The 25,246-nt window shown below is 36.5% G+C and overlaps 1 protein-coding gene across 2 annotated transcripts; it reads right to left on the reverse strand.

Moving 5' to 3' along the window:
* Window positions 1–1,093: 1,093 nt before the first annotated feature.
* On the reverse strand, window positions 1,094–8,192 carry LOC112029848 (high mobility group B protein 15). Of its 2 annotated transcripts, none has more exons than XM_065768486.1 (5): window positions 8,079–8,192; window positions 6,538–6,829; window positions 4,219–4,297; window positions 1,576–1,735; window positions 1,094–1,490 (listed from the first exon to the last, which is right to left on the reverse strand). In XM_065768486.1, the coding sequence occupies exons 2-5, from the start codon at window positions 6,750–6,752 to the stop codon at window positions 1,288–1,290; spliced, it is 657 nt and encodes a 218-aa protein (XP_065624558.1). In that variant the 5' UTR covers window positions 6,753–6,829; window positions 8,079–8,192; the 3' UTR covers window positions 1,094–1,287. The 2 variants fall into 2 exon arrangements, with proteins under 2 accessions (XP_065624558.1, XP_065624557.1); XM_065768485.1 differs by lacking the exon at window positions 8,079–8,192 and adding an exon at window positions 7,113–7,899 and having other exon boundaries at window positions 1,096–1,490.
* Between the last annotated feature and the right edge of the window lie 17,054 nt (window positions 8,193–25,246).

Here is a 25,246-nt window from a genome sequence, read left to right on the forward strand (position 1 = left end):
TTTATTTTCCGTTTGTTAGGTTTTATAATTTTTTCCATCCATTTTACATTCCATGGCAGAAGAAGGTAGGAGAATTTTTAAAGAGTTAGTACCTTATTTCAGCTACTGTTGTCAATTCTTATTGTAAATTCACTAATTCAGTGCATGCAGAAACAAGAAAGCACCATCACAAGGTGTTTTTTTTTTTTTTGGTGGTGGAAGAATGCAAAACAATTAAAAAAGCTTGATAATTTTTATTAGATTTGAAACCTTTCTTACAAGAAAATGAAACATAACATTACAGGAACCAGAGGCTTCCAAATTCTAAAACTACAAAAAAAAATTTGCACATGGACTCAAATAGTATCATCTCGATGTGCTCTTGACCATTCCTTTCACTTCAACGTGTCCTTTCACTTCTACCTTCATGTAACATGCTGGCCACCAATCAAAACAATGGCTAGTGTATACATATAACTTATCAACTATCATTTTCACAATCCGTATATGCTTTTAGCCAGTCTGTGTGTTGTATATTTGTACAACTTCACCCTGGAAAAGCCAAAATGAATGGTCATGATGCTCTGGACGTGTAGATAATTTATCCAAAAATATATCAGCTGAAATTTCTGTATTGGGGTCTTGAGAAAATCGATGTAGGACCTTTATTCACTTCAGCTACAAACAGCCTCCACTGAAAGTTTCTTCATGACATTTGGACATGGATCTCCTCCAAAATTTTCAGGCTCTACAGTAACTGAGCAGGAGTTCTGCCCAACACAATTCTGCAAGAAGAACTAGTTGTTTAAGGAATCAAGTACGAAAGAATAAAAAAGTGAGCAGAGGCCAAAAAGTTTAGTTGGCCTNGGGGGGGGGACCTGGAAAAACATATTGAATTCCTAGCTACTTCAAAATTATCTCTGAGACTTCCACCAAAAGTAACTATGCAGTCTAAATTATATGATAATAATAGTCACTGGTGAAAGTAAATATGCAGTATAAATTATATAATAGCTCTTCCAGTCACGAGATGTGTAATAGAATAATTTTGGGTTTAAACAAACTTGAAGAATGAAAGCATTCATTGAGGATATGCAACACTCACTGAGAGACGCAGATGCAACCAAAAGAAAACACATACTTATCCACAACCTTTTCACTCTTATCCAAGCAGTATACAAAACTTTTCCAAAAAGCCAAGACACCAGGTTTTGGAAATTATTTGCTAAAGAAATATAAAGCAAATACTCTCCAAAAAAAAGGGCAAGACAGCAGGTTTTGGAAATGACAAAAATTTCACAGTTGATACTAGAGGAGTGTAAAGCAATCTATCCTCACTTTTTCCTCACAAATTTTAGGAAATGAGAAGAATATGAAAAGGCAAGGACCTCCAGGAAATTGTGCAGTATTTATCCTTTGTTGCTGGAAAAATGCCTGCATTTCTGGTGTTGGCTGCAGAGTTTCTGTTCTTTGAACAGCAATTGGCGTCGCGGATGGGCTCATCATAGAATCTGATAAAGATTGTTTTATTATAAAACAGCATCAAACGATAATTTTTTTTAATATAAAAAGAGGGCGATTGTTGTATGAACGCACCAGAAGACGGGACCCATCCCCGGGCCTTAAAGAAGTATATTTGTTCATAGTGGTGAAGCAATGAAGCATAGTACTTTCGCAACACAAAAGAAGCATTTGTAGCCGTGGAAGGAAAGTTGAAAACAGCAGTCACTTCTTTCCACCTTCGCTCTCTAATAATCTGCAAAGTCCATTTGTCAGATTCTTAGTAACTAGAAGACTAATTTATCCTCCAAAATCATTAAGAAAAACTATTGTTACATGTGACAATGTAATTCACCTTTCTATACATGATAAAGTTGCAGGTTTAGGTTTAACTATCTGTATGTGATGTAAAATAACACCAAGGAAAAGGATAAGTCATTTAATTCCAAAAAGAACAGGCAAAACATTAGCAGTAAGACTTGGGTTATATTTTATAGCCACATAGGCAGATTTAATATGTACTTGCTATCAAGCAAAAAAATAGCGGCAAAGCAATTAATCTGTAGATTCAACCAAGCCCAACATAGGAGACGAAAATTCTAAAAAACAGCTTGTGGACTAGTCTACACACTAATGGACACAGTTTTCTTCCAGAAGCTTATTTTGAAATGGAAAATACCCCAATATCTTTATGTATGACATTATTCACTAGTAATTTATGTTGCAATTTTGGTACAGCTACAGAAACCCTTCAATGTGGTGATGCTAGACGCATTGTTACTCCAGAATAAAGGTAAACATATGTTCATGATTAAAAAAAAAAAAAAACTGCATCTTGCAGAAAGTGAACATGTAAATCTATTCCCAGGAACCCCACTGCAGATTTGATTGATAGGTTTCGCAAGAGCCTACTCACACTAACAGATTGTCTTCGACCCATGTGCTACCATCTTACCTCTAGTGTGTGTTTGGGACTAGCTTATAAGTTAGTATTTTGCTTTTTAGCTTTTGTGTACAACTTTTGAAAACTTCACTTTTTCTTACTTTTTCAAGTACAAGTATACTTTAGCAAACTTTTAGTAAAAAGCTAAATAAGTTGTTCTCAAACGGACCAATCTCTAAGCCATGCAACTCCAACATAAACTTGCTAGGAAACTCAAGGCTAAGGTGTATCACCACTAACCAAGTTGAGCCACCAATTTTCGCTATCCACTCTTGATCCATAACTACCATATTGCCACCAAGATTTTGCTGAAAGCCGCCTTGCTCGCTTAATGCCGCCAAAATCCATGCCGTTCAACTCAAAGTGCATCTCTAAGAGTGTGTACTTTAGAGACTAGACCACAAGGTTTGGCCTTGTGGTCAAGTGAAATGATGGGTTAAGACCTAAAGGCCTGCATCCATAGCGCTTGACTTGACCCAAAAAAAAAAAAGCTCAAATATTCTTTTTTTCTTTTAAAAATCAACAATTGGGAGAGGGAGGATATGACCCCGAGGTGTTAGTTGAATTACGAGATTCTTGGCAATGACAGCCCAAATATCCTAACACTCAATCCAACCCGTTGACCAAAAAAAAAAAACCCTTCAATTTGGCCTCGACCCAAGAAAAAAAATTTATCTTCCCCGAACCAAGCCAAACACACACGACTAATTTTGATTATTTTATCATCAAGCAAAAACTGGCAACTCTTATGAAAGCCTCCAAGCCTAACTCAAGATACTGCAAGGAAAAATGCCCAATTAGGCATTATAATGGATTTTATCGAAAAACTCCCCAAAAGTTTCGAAGTTAAAGCTTTGCCCATGAGAGGCGATAATATTGAGGCACTGAAACTTTATGCTAAAACGGAAGTGACAAATGCCACCATACCAATTACCACTCAATACATGATTTTTCAAATTCATTAAAATTTCATGTCCTAATGATCTTGCTACAATGCTAGAATAGCTAAAAGAACAAAAATGCAGTCTGATAAGCAAGTTCAAATACTTGAATGAAGTATGGTAAACTTAATACAACCTATTGAGGTCACACAAGATATAAAAGTTGAGTCCCTGCCTATGCTAGTGATCAACCCTCCATGTTTTCCGCAAAACCTTGATACCTTGAGTCTCTGCCTACATCATTTGCCACATTGACTCCACCAATTTGAATTTGTGATTCCAGGTGAATTTAATACGTGGGACCAAAAACCATTTTTGTTATTGGTATAGCCTAAAGTGCGTCAAGAGTTGGTGCATGTGTCAAGTGCCAAAGTTCTAATTCTAAAACACTTCAAACCTTTGAGGTTGAGTTTTCCCAAACAAGGGAGAATAATGCTAGGAGCAAAATCAAAATTATTTCAGATTTCATTTCTAAATTTTGAAATAAATTTCTTCTTGAATTTTGAATTTAGTCTTCAACGCTCACAATTTTAGAGATGATTTATGGAACACAGGCTTGATGTAATCCTTGAAGCCTATAAAAAAGAGGCTATTAGGAATGGTTTGAGGCAGTGCATTTTGAATAAAAATTCTGATTAGAGATTTCGCTAAGCTTGGAGGTGATTCCAGGTAATTTTGGTCAAGCCTAGGGTTTTCTTTCAATTTCCTTTCCTTCCTTATTTTTTGCAAACCCATTCTTCATTACATACACGACGGTATTGAACCTTCAGAAAATTGATTCACTCATGGAATGGTTCAAATCGAATTAATTACAAAACAAACTCAGCTATTGGTTGTAAACTGTTTCATCTTTACCTTTTCAATACCCCCACGTGAAGTTACCTCCACAAAAAGTCGATGCAAGTCTAGCTCTTTACCTCCAATGATGGGGATCCTACAATTAAAATTTGCAAAAAGAAAATAATAGAATATCAATGATGGAACAGAAAATGTTTTGGATGAATAGGATAATTTTATTGAAACAAAGAACCAGTTAAATTACTAAATATGTGCACCAACTAGTTCAAAAACCTCATAAAAGATAAGCCAGGTTCAAGGAGAACAAATTCACATTATTGGCAGTATGAAGCATTTAATACCATAGGCAACTCTTAGCTTTTTGACATGCCACAAGCATGCCAACACCTACCAACAAAGATACTAGTTTATAAGGACACGCAAGATAGTGTGTACATTCAATATATCCCTCAAAGAAGTGTTGTTCTAAGTGCCCAAAGCAAATGCAGCTCCAAGCATTTTTACATGACAACACCTACATGAACAGAAATGAGAGAGGCACGCATAAAGCATAGGAAGAGTTGAAGACAAAGGCGAGTTGAAGACAAAGGCTTCAACCTAATGAAGTATACTTCAGATGCATTTTAGAGCTTGTTTCCTAAATATTTCAACTTTTTGAGTAATTAGTCACTATATAACCGACCAACTATTTTGGGGTGACAGACCATGGAAGATTGCTTGCATCTCCCTAAACCCAAACCATTATGAAACCGTTTTCTTAGTGATCCTCACTTAGAATTCAAAAACAATGACAAAACTCCAAATTAGTTACAACATTAATGAGATAACTGCCTACACATTGACATGGAAAAATGGATCACTTACCAATCGCTGTAGGTTAAGCGGAGGAAATGATCCAACCGTGGATCACTTAATGCAAAAAGAACTGTGAAACATCTAAATGAAGCTAACTGCAGTTAGACAGCCCTTAAGATAATATTTGTATAACAAGAAGTAATGTGATCAAATGACATTTTACCAATTTCAAAAACCTTGATTGTTCATATTAGGTAGGTCATAATCATATAGTCAATGACTACATATCAATACATATTTCTCAGGTGGGATCTATCAAGTCTCAAATATATATATATATATATATATATACATATATATTTTGAGGATAAACGACAGAATTTAACGATCTATCAACCCTATCAACTCTCAATTTAATGAAAAATTATGTCTATTACAATACATGTAAGGAAGATTTTATGAGCGTAAATACTTAGTCCCACATAACAGCCATTAGAACCTCACTATCCTCTTGTCTTCATAGTTTACCAATGAATAGAAGAGCAATACACAAATAGATGTGCCCGTGTGTGATTGACAATATTCTTTATCAAAATCTTAAAAGAACAATAGTCTTACACTTCGCATTTAGAAGCATGGATGCATGATACACACTACAGAAAAATGTCCACTTAGAGGAAGTAATGCAGATAACAAGATAGGAAACCAAAGGTATTCATTCCCTGTTAAACCCAAATCAACTGCAAAACTATTCCATATAAAAGCCAGCTAACAGAATGAAAAAGAAGAACCATCACTATATCGAGATAATTAACTACAATTAAGGTATAATGCTGTTTAAGTCAATATAAACTAACTTCAGAAAAAAAAAAAAAAAAAAATATATATATATATATATATATAGAATTTATAACTTTAAAAAAAAAATAGAAAAAAAAAAAACACACAAGGTAAATTCAAACAGTTTGTTGTCTTGTGATGGTCAATTTTAGGACAGTTTCTATCTCCAACAGGGCCTTCAACTATGTTCTGATAGGGTAACACGAAAAAAACAAACTTCTAACCCATGATCTGCAGGATTTAATTGTAGTCCTATCACCAATTTATTGCAATTAATATATCACAACATTAATGCAATGATTCTGGTTGTTGTCTCTAAAGCAGCAACGCTAAGTTCATGATTAGAAAATCATTCTACAGCATTTCTGCTTAACATAGTCAGGGCCTGAACCTAAATATTGAAAACTAGACCCAAAAAAATGTCAATTACGGTTGAGCAAGACACATAAAGAACTAGCTACGACAAATCCTGGAATTAGATATGATCACAGCATACTAGTAGCTTACTCAAGGAATTGAAAATACCGGGCTAAAGGAATTTATTTTTAAGAAAAATGGCAAAAATTTTTAGGCAATAAACACAACTATATTACAATATAAAGGTAATAGAGAGTTATAAAATAAATAAATAAATAAATAAACATGAATCACTACGTTGGTTCATTATACTTCTGCTTCTACAAGGAATAATTTGATAATCCTATTTTTATATCAAGACAAAAAGATAGAGAGATTTCTTACATGAACTTTGTCCCCATAGAAGCATGGAGCTTCTCCAAAGTAGACATGAAGAGACTAGGATTGATTGCAACATCGTCATATTTTGCAAGAGATGCAGGGTAAGGATGGTAGTTAGGGGATGTTTCTTTCATAGGTGATGACCTCTTACTCGGGTAAAAAGGGGATGTTTCTTTCATAGGTGATGGCCTCTTACTGCCACAAGAAGCTGATGCCATTCTCAACTCCTTCACACCACCCCAAACTTTCTAAGCCTATTCAACCATAAATCACAGTACTATTTACTTTTCCTCCACTGCATAACAAACATTAATATATGTGAGGGAAAAAAAACATAAACAGAAAAAGAAGGAAAGACATTGAAAATCAAGAAACAGCCAGAACTTGCAGGTAGAACTAACAGCATGCAAAAGGGAAAATATGAAATCAGAGAAACCCATAAAGGATATTGCCAAAAACTCTAGTTCATGCAAAATCCAAAAAGACAGAAAAGCCAAGAGAGTGAGTTGAAACAGACAACCACAGAGAGATAAGGGAGTGGGATAATTTAATAAATAAATAAAAACCATTAAAGTCACCATGCAGATTGCAGCTGAGGAGTGAAACAAGGAAGCAGGCAGAGACCACACCACCTTTGATGAGAAACGCAACAACCTCAGCTGATGAAATAACTCCCAGTACCAAGGGAGAGATTCAAAGCCCAAGAAAAGGCAATGGTACAGCATAGCTGTCATAGCCATGAATTCCATCAGAGTACCAAGGATGTTACAGGAAAAACCCATCAAAGCTCAGGCCTTTTCAAGCCAGAGGCTAAAAAGGAGACCCTCTTTTAAGCTATGGCAATAAAGACCCAAATACAAAAGTCCTCTCTTAGTCTGTCTCTCTTTCTGCCAGCGTCTACAGGCCTATATAAGCTACCACCTCGTCTGACATTCCAAAGATATTATGATATCTAATAGGTAGTACTTAACAATTGTACACATATGATTTAAAAAAGATTTCTCAACTCTCATTTCATATTCTCATATCAAAAAGTCCAACACCGCTAGACTCCCTTTTCTTTCTTCTTTCCCTGTTACCTGACACTGTTTCAGGGGTAAAAAGATTTAATAGAAGATACCAATCCCATGACAATGAGTTGGGGTTTGTGGAGGATAGTCATAGTAGTGTTCCCATCAATCAAGAAAATATTACCCCCACGTAAGGTACAATACCAACATCTGCCTTTCCCTATAGGACACCCCACCAGTCCTACAAACCTTGAATTTTCAACAAATCACTTTCTTTCGTGAAATCTTGTTCCCAATAATAATAATAATAAAAAATGAAGATTGCCCACTATAGAAATCATGGAATACAGCACTGTTCTTTATTTTATTTCTCCTTTCAATGTATTTATGCAAGAGATTATTAAGAAAATACAATAAATAATAGGTATGCCAATATAACAAAGCAAACCCAGATGCAGAAAATGACAGGCGAGTATTTAAAATAAGCCAAAAAAATAAATAAAATTAAAATTAAAATTAAAATAAAAAACTTACCAACAATGATAGAGATTTGATTATGCTTGTAAAATGAAATGAAATTAAGGAAGAAGCTTAAGACTAAAACTCTCTATTATATATAACAACAAACAAAAGGTAGGGTTATTTTTATATATTTCTCTCTTTTTATTTTTTAGATGGTGGCAGTGATATTTTGTTGGAGAAGAAAAAGTAACCTAAATATAAAGATTTAATTTGTAAAAGACAATTTTGAGCCCACTAAGTTGGGGTAAAGTTGTAAATGTATAGGGATATTTCCGGAATTTCATACACTTAATTAATAGGGAGTGCCCTAATAAGCAAAAAGATCGGGTGGGGCATAAGAAGAAATAATAAATTTTATTTATTTTTTGAAGGGAAAAAGAAACAGTATTTAATACAAGTGTGTATATATATATATATATAAGTATGAAATTAGAGGTGCAGTAATGGAGGTGGGTGAAAAAGGTATAATAGTATTCTTCAAAAGAAAAAGGTATAGTAGGGATTAGCAAAAACGTGACATATTGACTTCCCGTTTGAAACGGCACAATCTCTAATAATAATAATAAGCCTAAGGAGTTCGGAGCAACCAAAGCACAAATGTGATAAGAACCAAAAATATGATGTGGGAATGAGATATGGGTGCCGTAACTGCGGCTCCTTGGTAATTTAATACATCCCAATTTAATAATTTCTTTACTATAAAAGAAATTATTAATTTCTTTATTCACTATATTTTAGAATTAGCTTAATTTTGTCAAGAGCCTTATAAATTAACTAGAACTTCCTAATATATATATATATATATATAATTAATTAATTAATTGAAGCCTTTAAGGTTATGTTTGGTAACAGTTTTTATTTTCTATTTTCAAAAACTTGTTTTTGAGTAGTTAAAGAAAAAAAATTCTTGTATTTTTGAAATAAAAAACATGTTTGGTTAGTTGAAATTAAAAAGATAGTTTTTTGAAAAAAAATAGAAAATATTAAAATATGTTGTTACTAAAATTTAAACTCTAATGCAAACTCATTAAATGAGACAGATTCATTAAATTAAATACATGTTTTCATTTCATTAAATTAAATACATGTTTTTATTGACTTTTGAAAATTAAAAACTAAAAACAGTCTTTTGTATGTTTTCAGTTTTCTTCACAAATTGAGTTTTGAGAATAGCTTTTGTTTTCTGTCTATTTTGGGTTGCCAAACAAGTTTTTTAGTCTCAAAAATAGATTTTTTTTTTTTTTTTTTGAAAACAGAAAATAAAAGAAAAAAACAGTTACCAAACATACAAAGCTCTCACAATTTTTCAAACTTAAATAAAATTATCATTTTATTTAAATAAAACTATTTTTGTTTAGTTCAAACTTAACAAAGAATGAAACTCTATCTCTCCAATAAGTCCAACTTAAACTCAAACTCAAACATTGATAATTTATCTCTAAATTTGCGGGGTTAATCATGAACACTATAAAAGCAAAGCAAAGCAAACCCTAATTTTTTTTTTTTTTTTGAAAGCCAAGTAAAGGTATGAGGTCTTCTTATGTTATTTGCTTATCCTTGACTTTGTTAAAAAAAAATAATAATAATAATAATGGTTTTTCATGTATTTTTTAAAAAGTAATTTTCGTACATGAACCACCAAACTTTCTTTAGCCGTTTTTTACAAGATAAAAAAGCTTGCAGTAATTGAAATTATTCTTTTGAATGTAACCCATCTTTCTCATATATTTCTCTATTGTTTAGTCATATATATATATATATATATTGTTTTATTTCAATAATTTATAAGCAGTGAATCATTTGATTCTTTAATATTTTTTGGTCTTTTGGAAGTTTTAATATCTGAATTTTTGAGTTATTTTTTGCAGTATCTGAAACTGTCTGACAAAATATTTTGTAAGCCATTATAGCACAAATTGAAGTCATACAAGAGCAAATCATACAATGATGTAGTTTCTTAATTTTTTTATAAAATTATTTTAGTCTACTTCACAAATAGGTAGATTCCCATACACATACACACATAAATAACATTAAACTTAAGCAGGAATTTTAACATGCATCTAATTATGTTTAGATTTAGGTTATTTTTATAGAAAAATTATTAGGTACTTCCGAAGTACCATAAATGCGTACTCACCACTCTCACATGAATAGTGGGTCCTACCATGAATTTAATTAGTAGGACCCACCATTCATGTGAGAGGATGGAGTACGCATTTATGGTACTCTGGGAATACACAATAATTTCTCGTTTTTATGTGAGGTTTCTTTGTCACTAAGAAAGTAGGTTTTCACATCTTCTCTTAGAGCAACTGCATTAGTTGATGCAAAAATTTTGTAAATTTTGCAAAAAAAAAAAAAAAAAAAAAAAAAACCTACTTTTTCTATTTTATATATTTATTTTTACAAAACACCCACATCAGTTTATTTATTCTACACATTTATTCAATAAAATAATCATTCTTTTACAATTTTTTATTATTTCCTTAACCCTTCACACTTCTCTCTTCTCTTGAAATCCTCTCACACACAACCCAAGCCACCATCATCAAGCACAACCACTGCAGATTGTACACCATCATCAAGCTCTCCCTTCACCCATTGATCAAACAAAGAATAAAAACCATCAAAACTCCAAAAATCATCAAAACCTTCAAAAATCATCAACACCATCAAAACCTTCAAAAATCATCAACAACTAAGATCAAGAACTTGAATTTATAAGGTTTCTCTAACCGAGATCGACAATCGCGCATGACGTTTTAGTCTTTTACGCCGTGCTTCCTCTAAAGTGGTCAAGTAGGCTATGGTGTTTTTCCTGGTTTTGTAAAGTGTACAGTGTACCTGTACTCACTCAAATTGTCTCTCTGGCTTTGTTATTGATCGTTACGCCATCATCGAGTATGTGGCCCACTTCAATGAAACACAATCTATGATTGTTTATGCTGTCTAGGTTTTGATTTGGGAATTGAGGGGCGGAATTAAAAGAAAAAAAAAATACCAAACCCCAAGTCTTTAAAACCCTAGGTTGAGAGGGAAAGAGGGGGAGTTAGTGAAGTGAGAGTGTGAAAGAGAAAGACTTGCCACAACTAATCTCCGCCACAATTGATCTCAGTCAAATCTCTCCCTCTCTATGTCTCTATTGTGTGTTCGTGTATGGGTTATTTGATTTTCCATTGAGTTTGAGGTTGGTTTATTATGTATTGCAATCTTGTAGTGGTGGTGGTGGTGATAGGTTGCTAGATTGGGTGGTGGTGGGTTGCTGAATTGGGTGGTTGGTGGTCGATCAGTTTTGTCCAATTCAAAGGAAGAGGGAGAGGGAGAGGGAGAGGAAGAGAGAGAAGTCAGATGGAGAAAGAAGAGAGGTGATAGAAAAAAATATATAAACTAATGATATGCGTAGCTATAGTAACCGTGCATATATGCACAGTTACTGTAGCAATTATACATAAATGCACAAATTTACACATATTGATGTGGGTATTTTTTTTACTCAAAATGTGTAAAATGAACAACTTTTTCTATTTTGTAAGACTTTAGGTCAACTAATGCAATTGCTCTTAAGCTGTAGAATTTTTGTCTCTCCTTGTAGGTGAGTTTGTACTTTCAAGAACCAAGCGTGCTTGTAGAGCTTGTGGTGTATATTTTTTGGGGGTTAGAGCATTCACATCAGATCAGTTATAGTCTTCTAAAATACATATACAGTGTAAATTTTGCACATTTTGAGCAAAAAAATACCCACATCAGTGGGTGTAAAAATATGTAAAACCATCCATATTTTTCCCCGAGCTACAGTACCCGTGTAAATATACACGGGTACTGTAGCTCGTGTATATACTAAAATAATATTATCCAGTTCGCACCAAATTTTCTCTCCCCATTCCGTGCACAATGACCTCAGACACACCCACACACAAACACATATCAACACACAAACAAACCCACACACAAATAAACCCACACAGACAAACCAAAAGACACAGAGATCGGAGCTTGGTTCGTGGGTCGCCGGAGCTTAGTTCGTGGAGCGTGGTTCGTGGATCGGCCGGTGAAGACACGATCTGGGTCGGCGAGGCTTGGTTCTGAGTCGCCGGAGCTTGGTTCGTGGAGCATGGTTCGTGGATCGGCCAGTGAAGACGCGATCTGGGTCGTCGGGGCTTGGTTTTGGGTTGCCGGAGCTTGGTTCGTAGATCTGCCAGTGAAGACGCGATCTGGGTCATCGGAGCTTGATTTCTAGACCGGCCGGTGAAGAAAGCTTCTGAATCCGGTGAAGAACGGCCGGTGAAGACGTGATCTCGGTCGCCGGAGCTTGATTTCTGGACCGGCCGGTGAAGAAAGCTTCTGAACTGAATCCGGTGAAGAACGGTCGGTGAAGACGTGACTTGGGTCGCCGGAGCTTGATTTCTGGACCGGCCGGTGAAGAAAGCTTCTGAATCCGGTGAAGAACGGCCGGTGAAGACGGATATCTGGGCTGGTAGTTTTTTGAGAAAGAACGAGACGGAGAGAGAGAGAGATAAGAGAGAGGGCTGTTAAGAAAAAAATGAGAAGAGAGAGGGAGAGGTGATCTGATAAGTGAGAGACCTCAGACACACCCACACACAAACACATATCAACACACAAACAAACCCACACACAAATAAACCCACACAGACAAACCAAAAGACACAGAGATCGGAGCTTGGTTCGTGGGTCGCCGGAGCTTAGTTCGTGGAGCGTGGTTCGTGGATCGGCCGGTGAAGACACGATCTGGGTCGGCGAGGCTTGGTTCTGAGTCGCCGGAGCTTGGTTCGTGGAGCATGGTTCGTGGATCGGCCAGTGAAGACGCGATCTGGGTCGTCGGGGCTTGGTTTTGGGTTGCCGGAGCTTGGTTCGTAGATCTGCCAGTGAAGACGCGATCTGGGTCATCGGAGCTTGATTTCTAGACCGGCCGGTGAAGAAAGCTTCTGAATCCGGTGAAGAACGGCCGGTGAAGACGTGATCTCGGTCGCCGGAGCTTGATTTCTGGACCGGCCGGTGAAGAAAGCTTCTGAACTGAATCCGGTGAAGAACGGTCGGTGAAGACGTGACTTGGGTCGCCGGAGCTTGATTTCTGGACCGGCCGGTGAAGAAAGCTTCTGAATCCGGTGAAGAACGGCCGGTGAAGACGGATATCTGGGCTGGTAGTTTTTTGAGAAAGAACGAGACGGAGAGAGAGAGAGATAAGAGAGAGGGCTGTTAAGAAAAAAATGAGAAGAGAGAGGGAGAGGTGATCTGATAAGTGAGAGGGCGCGTAGGGTAGTTGGGAGATATAATAAAAAATAGGGAAGTGTGAATATTTTATTTAAATAGGTGTGTATAATAAACAGACTGATGTAGGTGTCTTGTAAAATTAAGTGTGTAAAATAGAAAAAGTAGGTTTTGAATGTGTAAAATGGAAAAATTTATAAATGAGCTTATGCGAATGCTCTTACAGGGAAACAGTTTTACTGCAGATTTCTTGCAACGGTGGTTATAGCATGGAGGATTTATCTAGATCATGGGGAAAACTATCTCTTCAAAGAAGGAAGATTCGGGTTTTGTACTTCCAAAGGCCCGGAAGGAAAATGAGTTTATAATTGCGGCAAAATTCTTAACTACTCGAGCTTTAAATATGGAGGCTGTTGGTAGGACTTTCAAACAGTTGTGGTGGTGTAGCGACAGTTTTAAGATCCGAAACCTGAACGACCATAAAGCGTTGTTTGTCTTTGATGATGAACTAGATGTAAAGAGATATGATAAGGATATTCCTCAAAGCTCCTTAACTTTCGATACAGTGATGTTTTGGGTTTAGGTTCATGGCATCCCTATACGTTTTATGACTACTGAGGTGGCGGAAAACATTTGTGATGCTATTGGAAAGGTGGTTCGATCTATTGGAGCTGAAACTGAGGAAATAGGTAGCTTTATCCAGGTAAGAATCAAGATTGACATCTCACTGCCTTTGTGCAGAGGGAGAGTTATTACTGTTGAGAGAGGAAGAAATCTTGAATGTCTTTTAAATACGAGCGCTTGCCAAACCTCTGTTTCTGGAGTGGTAGGCTGACCCATGACGACAAGGATTGTCAATTGTGGATTTAGAGCAGGGGAACTCTCAAGGCAGAGCCTAGGCAATTTAATTCATCTTTAAAAGCGTCGCCCTATATGCCATCAAACCAAAAGGTGATTTTCATTCCTGGGTATTTTGATAAGTTTGGGTTATAGGATGAAGCGAGGCCGAGAACGAGTGGGCACAGTTCAGACACAGTGGCCGAAAGTAATGACACGGCGTCTCCAATGGAGGATAATGCAAACATGGAAACTGAGGAGTTTAGGGAGGAGTTTAATGCAGAATTCAATACTGAAGGTGTGGCAGTTACAAATTCAAAAATGACATCCACAATAAAACTGGCAGCAAATATCGTCGAGGAAAATATTCAAGGTATTAACTCTATTTCCTATAATAATGAGTTGAAGCGTGATTCGGGGAAGACAATTATCGGGTGCAGCTGGAAAATGAATGAAGTTTGATGATCATGTGCGTGAAATTTCAAGTGTTGGTCCCCAGGTCACCACGATTTCTCAACCCGCAAACTTGGCGAAGGCAGAACATGAACAAACATCCACTAAGGCAGCATCTCAAACTAATAATCCCCATCAATTACTCAATAAGAAGTTGAAACCTACTTGGACTCAAAAGGGTGTCACAAATCTAGTGGAGCCCTAATCCCTCCAAGTTTTGCGTAAAGGGACTAGAGTGCAAAAAGACAAAATGGACTCAATTTCTTCTCTGGATTTTGTGTAGGGGCAAAAACGGGGTCTACTCTTGGAAGAAGATCCCTCAGAGTTACCTACAAAAAAACAGATGGTTTCAAAGAGTGGTGGAGACAAAAAAAAAAAATTGAATTGGCTGAGGCTGGTTCCCAATCCCGCCAGACACAATGAGTATTCTATGTTAGAACTATTAGGAGCTTGGGAACCGATAGACAGCTCAAGAGCTTGGGGATTTGGTCTGAGCACAAGATCCTACAGTAGTGTTTTTAGCCAAGACATAGGGGTTTGAAGCAAGGTTAGGTGAAATCAAGGACAAAAGATGGGTAATTATTTTAGAGTTTCAAAGGTAACACAGGGTGGTGGCTTAGCCCTTTTTTGGAAAAAAAGGGGTTGAGTTAGATGTTGAATCTTCTTCCTTAAAACCACATTGATGCATCAATAAACAAAGGGAAGGATGATGTTTGGAGGTTTACGGGTTTTTATGGTGTCCCAAAGACACAAAGGAAGATGGAATCTTGGAACCTTATGAGGAATTTACATGGCAGGTTCTCGGTACCATGGTTGTGTGTTGGTGACTTTAATGAGATTACCAAGACCTACAAAAAAAAGGTGGGAGGGTAAGACCTTATAATCAAATGAAAAATTTTCCTGATGCATTGGATGAATGTGAACTCATGGACTTGGGTTATGTTGGAAGTAAATTTACATGGTTCAAAAACTTTTCTAATGGCATTTCAGTGTGGGAATGGTTGGATAGGGCGGTGGGAACTATGGATTGGTTTGATAACTATCTTGCTACCAAGGTGATGATTTTGGAGTGTGGCTCGTCGGATTATAAGCCTTTATTAATTCATTTGTGTTTTGTACCTGTGAGGCTTAACAAACCTTGGCGATTTGAACAAGTTTGGTTAGAGGATGAGGGATGTCATGACATTAAGGCTTTGGCTTGGAGAGACATTGAGGGGGTTTCACCAATGAGCATGGTTGTGGATAAAGTGGGTAAGTGCCAGGAAAAATTAAAATGGTGGAGTAGAAGATGTTTTGGTAATATTACTTGGGAAATAGCAGAGAAGAAAAGGAAGATGAAGGAAGCAAAAGTTATAGCCTTGAATGGAAACAATGTGGATTTGATGGTGAAACTAAAAAATGAATTGTCGGGTTTGTTGGTGAAGGAAGAAAAAATGTGGCATCAGCGGTCAAAAACTCACTAGATAAAATTAGGTGACAAAAATTCAAATTATTTCCATAACAAAGCTTCACAAAGGTTTAGAAGAAATCAGATTCTAGGCTTAAAGGACTCAAGGGGTGTCATATGCATAAGGGTCGTCAATGGGCCAGGTTGAGCCAACCTAGCCCAGCCCATTTTTACTTAGCCCATAGGCACAATGGGTTGGGCATAATGGACTATTAACTAGTTATCGGGTCGGGTTGGGCTGGGCCAAAAGAGAAAACCTCTGCTCATGACCCTAACCATGGGCAATGTGCATTTTGTCTTTAGCGAGTTGGGCTATCGGGTTGGGTCTAATGGGCTACCCATAGGCTTGTGTTAGCATATTATTTTATTATTTTTATAAGGAAAGAATCAATTTTTTATAAGGGAATAATCAATCTATTTTTTAAAAGGAAAGAATTAAAGAATTTAATACAAAATTACAAATTTTTTTACTGTCACATCTATTTAATTTTTTGTTTTGTTGATGGAAACCTATTTAATTTTTTATTATTAAGGCTTTAAATAGTTTTTTTTTTTTTTTAATCTTTAATAAAAAAAAATGTCAAATGGTCGCGTTCGAGGTATGCGTATCCCTATCCTACACTGCAGCTGTTGCGGATGCTTAGGGTTCCTAGGAGAGAGTTTCCTGACTATCCTTCCTGTGAGCGTCTGAGGATTGTGTCTAAAGATGAGCTCATTTTTGCCTTTTGTCAGTGTCTTGCTGATTGGGGTGAGCATCAGTACACATCATGTAGGCCTTTTGCTAAGGGTCCTAGATTCCTAAACATGGTGATGACGTTTGTACTCCATCCACTCTCTCACTACAACTCCATCACAGAGCCTCGTGCTCGATTTTGTTATCTCTTCTTAAGCATCTTACTATAGATTTTCCTTCTTACTTTATTCTTTCTATCATAGATGTTCATCTTGATTCGGCGTCCGTGATAAGCTTATCTTTCCTTTCGCTATCACGAGGATTTTACGCCATTTTTCTATTCCCTTTCCTGTGTCCGACCACTTCACACACATCTGTGCCATAAATGCCGCTACTGTAAAACGTAGTGAGGCTCAGTTTAGGTCGAGACAGACGAATTCCACTCCTCCCTCCCGTTCAGCTCCATCTAGATCTGCTCCACCTACATCTGCTCTTTCTTCCTCTTCGGATGATGTATCTCTTGGAGACATCATGGCACAGCTGCAGCGCATAGATGCTGCCTCGATACACTCTCTCTGAGCTTTATCAGGTGAATGTTTGTGTTGGTCGTATTGCCTGATGGCAGGCAACCACGGTTGGTTTTGCTCTAGAGGCTACTCCTTCACCACCTTCTCCAGCGGCTTCAGACTCTGAGGATGATGATGATGGAGATGCTAGCTCTATTGATGAGATGTCTACATGACACTCTACCTTTTGTCACTCGTGACAAAAAGGGGGAGTAGTTTTGGGTTATGAGAGTAGTCATCTTAGGGGGAGAGTTAGTATAGGACATTTTGGACATTTTTGATAGGGGGAGTGTGACATTTTTGATAGGGGGAGTGTTAATATTATTGAGAGATATAGTGAGGTTTTGATGTATCTTTTCTTTTCTATTCTTTATAGATACATTGATCTTGTATATGAGGTCTTTTGACCAGTTTTACATACATTGTACTTATTTTCTCTATATGTGGATGTATGTTTCTTTCACCTCTCTCTCCATATGTTGTTTCTTCTCTATCTTTATACGCATGTTCTTTATACTTGTATGCAATCTATTATTTCTGTTTCACATAAGATGCCTTGATGAGTTTTGTTTAAAGTGTTTCAGAAATACAGTTTGTCAAAGTCTACTTGCCATAAACTCTTTTCTTGCAAAGTTTTTCAAGAGTTTATGTTAAAATAGATTTTATTGTATTCAACAAGTGAATATAAGTTTAGTGATTTATGACTTCTCTCATATGTTCATTTGTTTGTTGTGGTTTTGTCACGGATTGCCAAAGGGCGAGATTGTTAGGACATATGTGTTCTCACTTGTCATGAAATATGTCACTCATTTATATAAATTGGCTAAATCTTTTGACAAAACCACTCTACTTGTAATTGGGTAGTTTTAGGTGTTTTTAATACTTCAAGAAAAAAGGTTTCAAGTCAATGTTGAAGTCATCAAGTCTTCCAAGAAAAAGCAAGCTGAATTGCAAATTTATTAAATTTCGACACCTTCTCGATACTACCTCGACACCTGTATCTGTGAGATTTATAAAATCAATTTTCTGATCTGATTTCCTTGGGATCTGTGAATATGCTTTTGGCATTCTTTTCTCCAAACCCTAAACATATAAAAGATTGTTTTAAGAGCCGTCAAGTGGTACAAAGTTGCAAAAGCATTGAGCAATCTCTGTTCAAGCAAATTGTGATAAAAGACGAAGTTCTTGACCTAGTTCATCTTCTCTGAAGAAGTTGCTTGTATTTGCACCAAAGGTTTTGTGACCAAGCATCTTCTTGATCTTCATCGTGTAGGATGAACTGAAGAACTTTGCAGCCAACCTCTCCTCCTTAGTTGGTGTTTTGAAGTCGCGTACTGGGATCCACGCATTGGTTAGTCACGTACTTGGGAGCCTGCATCAAAGGTGGAAATTTCACTACAGATCAATCCAATTGGATATTGGGTAAGGGTTCAACTGTAGGTTGGTAAGGTACTTGAGATTCCTTTACTTGTAACGCTTGATTTGATAATAGTGGAGTTTCGGGATGGTGACCTAAAATCACCCGTGGGTTTTTGCCCGAGATTTTTCCCCATTGTAAACAAATCACTGTGTATTTAATTTCCCTGCATATTTGGTTTTTGGTGATTTGTTTGTGCTTCCGCATGATAAATTGATTAATTAATAACTTGCTAAGTAATTAATTGGTTTAATCACAAGGGTCATTCAAATTGTGGCCTATCATGGGGGATGATTACGTGGCTGGTTTACTAGAAAATTATTATCAGCACCTTTTTACTTCCTCAAACTCATGTGACTTGGAGGAAGTTACACAGCACTCAGGTTGGGTAGTAACAAAGGACATAAACAAGTTGGTAGGGGACTTTACACGCGTTGAAGTTAAGTTGGCTCTAAATCATATGGCACCATAAAAATCACCGGAACCAGATGGAATGTCGCCAATCTTTTATCAACAATACTGGGAAAGTATTGGAGATGAACTCATAGATGTAGTGCTGTTATGTTTAAATACCGTAAAAATCTTTACAGGTTTGAACCATACCTATCTTACACTTATTCCTAAAGTAAAAAGCTCAAAGAAAGTTTCTAATTTTTGACCTATAGCTCTCTATAATATTTTGTATAAAATTATTTCAAAAGTTCTAACAAATAGGTTAAAAAATTTCTGCCACTAATTATTTATGAGTTTCAAAGCACTTTTTAGGCCGACAAAGCCATCTCATATAATATATTAGTTGCCTTTGAAACTTTACATCATATGAAAATGAAGAAGATGGGAAAAACTGGTTTTATGGCTATGAAGTTAGATATGAGTAAGGCTTATGATAGGGTGGAATGGTAGTTTCTTGTGAAAATTATGGAGATGTTAGGTTTTCATGCAAAATGGATTAGGTGGATCTATAAGTGTGTTAGCTTTGTCTCTTTCCCTATTATGGTTATTGGGGAACTGAGAGGCTATATTGTACCAACTAGGGGTATGAAACATGGGGATCTTTTATGTCCCCACCTTTTTCTTCTATGCTTTGAAGGTCTAAATGGGTTGATTCAACATGCTGTTAATGATGGGAAAATTCAGGGCTTCTCTCTTTGTAGGGGTGGACCAAAAATCTCTCACTTATTTTTTGTAGATGATAGCCTCCTATTTTGTCATGCAAAATTGGAAGAGGTAAACACCATCCAAAGCATCTTGAAGGTCTATGTAAAAGCTTTTGGCTAGCAAATAAATATTGATAAGACCGCTCTTTTCTTTGGTAAATCATTTAGTGAGTCAACAAAAAATTCCATTAAACATCTTCTTGGTGTTCTAGAGATAAAACAACATGAGAAATACTTAGGGCTTCCAGCAGTGGTTGGGAAATATAGGAGAGCAAGTTTGAATTATATAAAAGATAGAGTTTGGGACAAATTACAAGGGTGGAAGGAAAAACTCTTATCTCAAGTAGGGAAAGAAGTGCTTTTGAAGGCCGTAGTTTAAGCCATACCCACCTTCGCAATGGGATGTTTCAAACTCCCATTGGGTCTTTGTAGGGACATTGAGATGCTAATTAGGAAATTTTGGTGGGGACAACATGGAGAGTGGAGGAAGATTCACTAGAAAAATTGGAAACACTTTGTAAACCTAAGAGTGAGGGGGGTTTGGGTTTTAAGGAGCTTGCAAAGTTCAATGATGTTATGTTGGCAAAACAGGTATGGAGATTTATTCATGATACCAATTCACTGTTTTATCATTTTTAAGTCAAAATACTTTCCCAATGGTACTATCTTCGATGCAAAAAATCTTTGGGTTCTTTTGCTTGGAAAAGTATATTAAAGGAGAGAAGAGTAATTGCTATGGGTGCAAAATTGAGAGTGGGTGATGGAAGGTCCATTCTAATGGAAATAGAGATGAGTGCAACGGAAAATAAGTTTTAAACGAATCTACTTATTCGATATTGATAACACGTACTAAGTAAATTTCAAAATTTGAGAACAAGAGATCGTACCTTGAAGCGGTGAATTTCAAAACCGAAGATTGAAGCACTTGGGACTACTTTTAATCTTCACTCTAATTCCACTAACATCCAAGATGTGTGGTCTCTCAATTGGTAACAAAAGGGATGACTAGTGAGTGACAAAAACTCACATACATACCACTTCACAATGGTGTTTCTTACCCCTCTGAAATTCTGAACGTTTTTCCCTTTGTATCTAACCAATTTATCTAATTGGGCTGGCCTTTTGGGCCTTCCCAATTGGGCTTAAGTGTGTGGCTTGGAGTGGGACCAAAAGGGACCAATAAAACACTAGCTCCAATGGGCCTTGGGCTTTTCTGTCAACTCTTGACAAGTCCAAAGTTACCATTAACTATATTTAATACCACTATATAAATATAGTTGCACTCTAGGTCTTATCTATAAATTATATCCCAAGACTTTATTATACATGCAACCCCTTCATAAAATATTCGTAGTAATACAAAATCATTATTATAGACTGCCACTTTGTAAATTACTACATCTTAATCCTTGAGTACCCGGTTTAATCCTTTAATGTTATTCATTATATATTTATGAAATCCAATTCCATAAATATATACTTTAGTCTTACTAAAGTGGTTAGGCCTAACTCTNTTTTGTGTAGGGGCAAAAACGGGGTCTACTCTTGGAAGAAGATCCCTCAGAGTTACCTACAAAAAAACAGATGGTTTCAAAGAGTGGTGGAGACAAAAAAAAAAAATTGAATTGGCTGAGGCTGGTTCCCAATCCCGCCAGACACAATGAGTATTCTATGTTAGAACTATTAGGAGCTTGGGAACCGATAGACAGCTCAAGAGCTTGGGGATTTGGTCTGAGCACAAGATCCTACAGTAGTGTTTTTAGCCAAGACATAGGGGTTTGAAGCAAGGTTAGGTGAAATCAAGGACAAAAGATGGGTAATTATTTTAGAGTTTCAAAGGTAACACAGGGTGGTGGCTTAGCCCTTTTTTGGAAAAAAAGGGGTTGAGTTAGATGTTGAATCTTCTTCCTTAAAACCACATTGATGCATCAATAAACAAAGGGAAGGATGATGTTTGGAGGTTTACGGGTTTTTATGGTGTCCCAAAGACACAAAGGAAGATGGAATCTTGGAACCTTATGAGGAATTTACATGGCAGGTTCTCGGTACCATGGTTGTGTGTTGGTGACTTTAATGAGATTACCAAGACCTACAAAAAAAAGGTGGGAGGGTAAGACCTTATAATCAAATGAAAAATTTTCCTGATGCATTGGATGAATGTGAACTCATGGACTTGGGTTATGTTGGAAGTAAATTTACATGGTTCAAAAACTTTTCTAATGGCATTTCAGTGTGGGAATGGTTGGATAGGGCGGTGGGAACTATGGATTGGTTTGATAACTATCTTGCTACCAAGGTGATGATTTTGGAGTGTGGCTCGTCGGATTATAAGCCTTTATTAATTCATTTGTGTTTTGTACCTGTGAGGCTTAACAAACCTTGGCGATTTGAACAAGTTTGGTTAGAGGATGAGGGATGTCATGACATTAAGGCTTTGGCTTGGAGAGACATTGAGGGGGTTTCACCAATGAGCATGGTTGTGGATAAAGTGGGTAAGTGCCAGGAAAAATTAAAATGGTGGAGTAGAAGATGTTTTGGTAATATTACTTGGGAAATAGCAGAGAAGAAAAGGAAGATGAAGGAAGCAAAAGCTATAGCCTTGAATGGAAACAATGTGGATTTGATGGTGAAACTAAAAAATGAATTGTCGGGTTTGTTGGTGAAGGAAGAAAAAATGTGGCATCAGCGGTCAAAAACTCACTAGATAAAATTAGGTGACAAAAATTCAAATTATTTCCATAACAAAGCTTCACAAAGGTTTAGAAGAAATCAGATTCTAGGCTTAAAGGACTCAAGGGGTGTCATATGCATAAGGGTCGTCAATGGGCCAGGTTGAGCCAACCCAGCCCAGCCCATTTTTACTTAGCCCATAGGCACAATGGGTTGGGCATAATGGACTATTAACTAGTTATCGGGTCGGGTTGGGCTGGGCCAAAAGAGAAAACCTCTGCTCATGACCCTAACCATGGGCAATGTGCATTTTGTCTTTAGCGAGTTGGGCTATCGGGTTGGGTCTAATAGGCTACCCATAGGCTTGTGTTAGCATATTATTTTATTATTTTTATAAGGAAAGAATCAATTTTTTATAAGGGAATAATCAATCTATTTTTTAAAAGGAAAGAATTAAAGAATTTAATACAAAATTACAAATTTTTTTACTGTCACATCTATTTAATTTTTTGTTTTGTTGATGGAAACCTATTTAATTTTTTATTATTAAGGCTTTAAATAGTTTTTTTTTTTTTTTAATCTTTAATAAAAAAAAATGTCAAATGGTTAATTCAAATTTGCTAGACTACTAGAAAAATATATATTTTGTAAACTAAATTTAGCATAATTACTTTGAGTATCTTAGTGGTTGAGGGAGTTTTGTTAAGAAATTCCTCTATAATATCTCAAGATCAATCCGTCATACACTTTCTATATATTTTTGTTATGAATTATGAGTTATTAGGATGGGCCAACGGGTTAGGCCAACGGGCTGGGCAACGGGTTGGGCCACTAGGCTAGCCCACCGGGTACTCATGGGCATAAAAACTAGCCCACGACCTCATCCACTAGACTAGTGGACTACCTATAGGCCTCAATAACAACGGGCTGGGCCGCCTATTAACCCGGTGGGCCCATACACTTTGTAAATTACTACATCTTAATCCTTGAGTACCCGGTTTAATCCTTTAATGTTATTCATTATATATTTATGAAATCCAATTCCATAAATATATACTTTAGTCTTACTAAAATGGTTAGGCCTAACTCTCTGAATAACAAACTCATTAAACTTATCTCAAGGGAATACTTTATATCTCCATTAAGAGACTATGAATTCCATCTTGAGAATACATGTTCCATCAACACTAAATGTGGCTGCCCAACATACTCAGGTTTTGACCATAACTTTAGATCTCATTCCTAATATATCAAAGCAACCTACACCTCATGATCAGGTCCATTATTCTCTCAGTATTAAGAGTTCATGCAAATACAAGTTGTGAGATTTATTATTCATTTGACAGTCTTTAGGAGAATAATAAATCTCACAGCGGTCCAGTTCAATATGTCTTAACTTTTAAAACATATTAACACATCAACCAGAAGTTACCACTTCCATGATCAAGACAAATCATCATGATTGATATGTTATAGTCTTCGCAGATGAAATGCCCAATTTCATCACCGACTACGAACTATAATTCTGAGTTTACAAAGGACTTGTGATTTATATCTTCTGTGACTCTTCACATAAATCACATACTATGCATCTCATGGACTATGTGATAATGTCCGAATATTCATGTTACCATTATTTCAGATAATAATAAAACAAATTTATTAAACATAATATTAAGTCATACATAATGTCATACACAATATCAAACTTAATATCATACATAGCATCATACAATAGGATTTAAAGGCACTAATCCTAACACATTCGTGTCTTCAAAGATAGTTGGTTACCATGAAACTTAGGTGGGTGAATCACTTCTTCTTCCTTGATCTTGGGCAGTGATGTTTGTGTAGCAGACTTGATGGATCATGGCTTGAGTTAGTGGAATACTCAGGTGATTGATGAATGTTTTCTCCCTTCGAAGCTCAATAGATTAAGGCTATTCCATTATGTGCAACTCCTCAATCAGATTTTCTTTACTAGTCATTGGAACAAAATGGTGTTTATTTGGTGAAGTCATGTTATAAATGTATATGCAAAGATTAAAGGAGGGAAGAGGCTTTAGGCTTAAACACGGTAGTAGCAACAGGTTTATGGTCGAGTATTTGGAAACTTAAAGTACCAGGAAAGGTAAAACATTTTCTTTGGAAGGCATAGTTTGCCAACCAAAGTAAATTTGATGAAGAGCAAAATCCTATCAGACCCTCTGTGTCATCTCTATAGTAGATATCCTGAGGGTATTAAGCATGCTTTGTGGGATTGTGAAACGGTGAAACATGTTTGGTGCACTGATTTCAGCTAGCTTAATCAATTCGAAGCTACTCATGGTACTTTCCTAGACTTAGTTGGTAAATTTATATCCAAGCCACGGGTGACTAAGGTGTTTGCCACCACTGTGGATGCAAGAGGGGGAGGGGGGTGTTTAAGGAGTTGCCACCTAGTTTTTACAATGGCTTAGGAACCACATATATAGCATCCTTTCCAGAAAGGACCTTTTGATCTTATTACCAAAGATATGGGTTCAGAGTTAAGGTACGGTCTTGGGAAGGTGTTTGGCACCCAAAATGGCCCAACCCTAAGGTTCGCTTCCCATCATTGTGTCTTTTGTCTTAACCCTGTTAAAGGCACACTCAATACTTGTATCTAACTCACACACACACTAGCATACATCTAACAATCAACATGGCATCCAGCATCCCTAACCATACACCTATCATGCTTGCAAACAAA

The sequence above is a fragment of the Quercus suber genome, unplaced genomic scaffold, assembly GCF_002906115.3.
Source record: "Quercus suber isolate HL8 unplaced genomic scaffold, Cork oak 2.0 scaffold_948, whole genome shotgun sequence".
In the NCBI taxonomy this organism is placed as follows: domain Eukaryota; kingdom Viridiplantae; phylum Streptophyta; class Magnoliopsida; order Fagales; family Fagaceae; genus Quercus; species Quercus suber.